Here is a 5,000-nt window from a genome sequence, read left to right as displayed (position 1 = left end):
TGTGGTGTGGTGTGGTGTGGTGTGGTGTAGTGTTGTGTGTGGAAGCCACGACCGGTTCGGCCGGCCCGGAGCTCGTGTGGCTGAGCTCTATGCAAAATCCCCTCCCTTCCCCTTTCTCTGCCACCCACACCCACCTCCACGCCCCCTACCTCCCCCTCCAGCTGGCTTTTCATTGGCTGCCGGTGACACACTGTGTGAAAGCGCGTGCGGATCGCTCGAGGTCAACTTTTCGTTGGGCTCCCAAAATGTCACCCCTGCCTCCTCCGTCCCCCACCCCCCCTTCCTTCAACACCCCTACCACCACCACCACCACCACTACCACCACCACCACCTCGCTGCCGCCCCGTGCTCTCTGTACCCATCGGGATCACACTACTTACCGCATATACACCAGCAGGTTGTCACTGCGCGCGACACTCTCGCGCAATCGTTGGGACCGACGGGGGGAAGTTTTCAGAGAGGGGGTTTGGGTATCAAATCTATCAGGTCGTGCGTGCAGTGGTTGTGTTGTGGGGCGCTACTGGTGATCGAAGGAGCAGTGTGATGTCCCGTGTTTTTCAACAGTTCTTCCCGACTTCTCTCCCTCCCTCGACAAGCGGTGGTGGTGGTGGTTGTGCCGACAAGTGTGGGTCGCGATCGTCGGCCTTGCCACCAACAAGTGACTGTCTTCAGTTTTTTGGAGAAGTTTTCTGTCAATAGTTGTTGGTTTTTGGGTTGTTTTTTTTTTGTGTTTTTTTTTAAAAGTTGTTTGGGTTTTTTCTTTTCATTTATCAGCGTTCGTATTTTATATATATATATGTATATGTGTGAACTTGAAGCTGCTGAAGATGAATTTAACTCAGGATGACTTAATATTTTGAAAAGAAAAAGCAATAAAATAATAAATATATATATATATATATTTTCTGATCACCCTATACTGCAGTTTATAGTGCCTGTACTCAGATTTTTAACAAGTGCCTTTAAAATTCAATCAAAAATTATTCGATGTTTTAAAAAAAAAGATACAAAAAAAAGGAGAAAGAAAACCCACGAGAGAATCAGACTGATAGTACATAGATGGTGAATGAAGTGTTGTGATGTGAACTCTACGCAACACTGCGGCTCATCTTTCATAGTGGCAGACACTGGCACTGGCACTGGCAGCAAGCAACAACAGCAAGCAACATGTTGAAGTGTTACCCCCCTGTCATGATCAGCCCTGTGTGTGGCACTGGCCATTGATTTTTTTCTGTGTTTTTTTTTCTTTTTTTTTTTTCTCGCCTCCTTTTTGGCATCTGTCTTTCTCTTCCACCACCCTGGATACCTACTGCAGTCGGAGGGGGCCGGGTGGAAACATGATGGATTATAGCTATCATCACCAGTACAACATGTACCCCGAATACTACACCCCACAGTATGCCCAGCAATACCCGCCGGTCAGTGATTGGACGATTGACTCCCGTCATTTGCATAGCTTCGATCTGTCTGTAGTGTGCGTGTAGCGTGCTTGGGGGGTGGGGGGGGGAGGGGAGAAGTGGGAGGTGGTGGTGGGTGGTGGAGGTATGGGGTGGTGTTGGGGGTGGGGGGGGGGATGAGGAGGGACGTGGAAAGAGAGGGGGGCAGGAGAGGGGGATGAGGGGGTGGGGGGGGGGGGCATGCACGTAATTTCGTTTTACCCTGTGGAGAGGGTGGACTGGAGAAAATGGGGGAAGCAGGGAGGGGAGGGGTGGAGGTGGGGGGGTGAGAGGGAGGAGCGGGGGATGACAGAAATCGATAAAGTTGGAAACAGGAGACAGGAGCTGGAAGACTGTTAAAGAAGTTTGGCCGGACGAGGGGCTGGGTGGTGGTTGGGGGTGGGGGGGGGGCGATGGGGGATGGATGGGAGGGGGCAGGGGGGGAATAACACGTCGATGCTCGCACGTTTCGTGTTTTGTAAGACGGTCTCTCTCTCTCTCTCTCTCTCTCTCTCTCTCCTACTCTCTCTCTCTCTCTCTCTCTCTCTCTCTCTCTCTCTCTCTCTCTCTCTTGCATTTGCATGAGGAAGCTATTTTATTTTTTTGGTCCAGAACAATACATTTCTGTAAAAATTCAATATACAAAACCTGTTGTAAACTCTTGTGGAGAAAACGGTTGGGTTTTTTTGTTTGTTTGTTTGTTTGTTTTTGTTTGGTCATATTGAAATCTATTTGTTACAGTTCCCCATTCCCATTTTCAGCAGTTTGAAGCCTTACTCTCTCTCTCTCTCTCTCTCTCTCTGTGTATGTGTGTGTGTGTGTATGTGTGAGTGTGTGTATGTGTGTGTGTGTGTGTGTGTGTGTGTGTGAGAGAGAGAGAGAGAATGTGAGTGAGACAGAGAGTGACAGATAGAGAGAGTTGTGTGTGTGGGGGGGAGGGGGGATTTATGTTGTCCTTACCTCCACCCCCTTAATATTTTTGGAAAGTTTTAACCCTGCAAAGAATACGCCCCCCCCCCTTCTCCCGCTCCCCTCTCCTTTCCTTAAAATCCTTTCCTGAAATGTTGTTTAATTAAAAGTTTGTCGTTAAAGTAAAAGATAAATATGAAAAAAAGATAAGTAATCTGATGTGAAAAGGCTCAGAAGAGGGAATGATTTTTTTTTTTTTAATCATTGAATAGAAAGAAATGGGTCTCTGAAAAGTGCAAGCGAAAATTGCAGAAGAGAAACTTGCTTTCTTTCAGAGAATACGCCCCCCCCCCCCCCCCCAATGCAATCCGTTTCTAGACCGTAAAGCACCTAGCTTTGGGGCCTGCTGTGTTGATGTAAAACTTCAGTGTTGGTCTCTGGCTGCCCTGTTTGTGCTTAGTCCTCGGTTAGAAATGACCCAATAATGCCTGTGGCTCTGTTTTCCCTATAAAAAATTCTCTCCAAATCATGTGGACTTGTTCAATAATAGTATACACGTATACATGGATTGGCGAGAGCTTAGTTTCATCTCCTCCCCCCCCCCCCACCCCCCCCCCCCCCCCACCCCACCCCCCTCTCATCTCAGTAATCCCTGTAGAAATGTTTTATACATGGTTTGTTGAACGGTTTAACCACAACCCCCCATGGTGTTTTTTTTAAATTTTTTTTTATATATATACGTCACTGAATGCCGGGAGTTTTTATCCCCCCACACCCCTTTCTTTTTATTCTTTTTTTTTTTTTTTTACGTGAACTTTGTCGAGTTATTTTATACATGGATCAACAGAAGGTTTATTCTCTCTTTTACATTCCCCATAAAAAATATAAAAAAACAACAACCCTGTGGCTTTGTTTCTTTACAATGCTTGATGGAAATCCTCTCCTCCCCCCCCCCCCCCAACACCTTCACTTCTCCCACCCAAGCTTTTGTTTTGCGTTTTGTGGGAGAATGGAGAAGGGATTCAAGATTCAAGATGATTTATTCATATAGGCCAAGGCCCCTAATGAAGGGGTATATGAACAGACAGCAATGAAAAACAAAGAAAAACAAAAACATTTCACATAATACAACATACATAAAATAAAAAAAAACTCGATATAACATAAGTTCAAATGAAAACTAGCCTAGCAACAAAACAGTGTTTTCATGACGTAATAGTTTCTCGGACTTTGAAAGCTTTATAAATGGAGAAAGGGAGGAAGGGGGAGTAAGGGCAGAGAGGAGACAGGTGGCAATCAGTGAATCACTGTCAACAGGTCATTTCTCGATGGTGTTGTTTGGACTGTCGTCATTGTGTTTGTTCATCACGATGCCACCTTCAGTTAATAATTAATAGAAATATATATTATTTATTAAATGAAGGCCTTACTCTGTGTGTGTGTGTGTGTGTGTGTGTGTGTGTGTGAGAGAGAGAGAGAGAAGTGTCAACGCTGGGTCGCAAGCACAGCAAGACTGAACTTGGTCGACAAACAAATATATTTCAGAAGTCATGAGTGTCTGCACATACTGACATAGTATTCATGATACTCTGTGGGACATTTGATAATTCATTTTACAGAAAGTCCCAAATGAGTGACTGTACATAGTATACATGATACCCTATGGGACATTTAATAATTCATTTTACAGAAGGTCCGAAAAGAGTGACTGCACATAGTATACATTATACCCTGTGGGACATTTAATAATTCATTTGGTTTAAACAGTATTTTATTTGGAACATGTCATAATACAACAAAAATATCGATGAACAGGACAACAAGAAAATCTTATATAAAGTCCTGTCCTGATACATGTACATACTGTATATGTGACGGATGTCATCATAACTAAAAGATATAAATAAAGTGAAGAAAATGAATAATAAACGTGTGGTGGAGAAAGAAGTCAATAGAGAGAGAAAGAGAAGTATCAACGCTGGGGCTCAAGCACAGCAAGACTGAACTTGGTCGACAAACAAAACGGCAAAGGCCAACCGTCCCGCGAAAAAAAAAAGATAATTCATTTTACAAAAGGTCCCAAATGAGCGACTGCACACACATGATGATACCCTGTTGGACATTTAATAATTCATTTTACAGAAGGTCCCAAATGAGTGACTGCACATAGTATACATGATACCCCGTGGGACATTTGATAATTCATTTTACAGAAGGTCCCACATGAGTGACTGCACATAGTATACATGATACCCCGTGGGACATTTGATAATTCATTTTACAGAAGGTCCCAAATGAGTGACTGCTCATAGTATACATGGTACCCTATGGGACATTTAATAATTCATTTTACAGAAGGTCCCAAATGAGTGACTGCACATAGTATACATTATACCCTGTGGGACATTTAATAATCCATTTTACAAAAGGTCCCAAAAGAGTGACTGCACATAGTATACATTATACCCTGTGGGACATTTAATAATCCATTTTACAAAAGGACCCAAATGAGTGACTGCACATACATGATACGATGCGGGATACTTTGGGCCAGATGCATGTTTTCAAATGATAATTCAATAATCTGTAAAGCCATGCATACAGCCTGCTTGGAAACTGCAGTGCAAACCTTGTTTCTCGCTTTCCTGTCTTTGT

At 43.8% G+C, this 5,000-nt stretch overlaps 1 protein-coding gene across 2 annotated transcripts in view; it reads left to right on the top strand.

The window, feature by feature from the left end:
- Nucleotides 1-5,000, top strand: part of LOC143281607 (uncharacterized) — a 36,027-nt gene that overhangs the window by 845 nt on the left and 30,182 nt on the right. Inside the window, exon 1 of one of the 2 annotated variants that reach the window (XM_076586852.1) lies at nucleotides 980-1,418. The exons of the other annotated variant lie outside the window; for it this stretch is intronic. Within the exon in view, the coding sequence (XP_076442967.1) occupies nucleotides 1,338-1,418 (81 nt within the window). The 5' untranslated portion in view covers nucleotides 980-1,337. Of the gene's footprint in view, nucleotides 1-979; nucleotides 1,419-5,000 lie in introns of those variants that run through there. 2 annotated transcript variants of the gene reach the window in all.

Source organism: Babylonia areolata, chromosome 4 (assembly GCF_041734735.1).
Source record: "Babylonia areolata isolate BAREFJ2019XMU chromosome 4, ASM4173473v1, whole genome shotgun sequence".
In the NCBI taxonomy this organism is placed as follows: Eukaryota; Metazoa; Mollusca; class Gastropoda; order Neogastropoda; family Buccinidae; genus Babylonia; species Babylonia areolata.
Note: the sequence above shows the minus strand (reverse complement) of the source record. Positions and strands in the feature narration are given on the sequence as shown.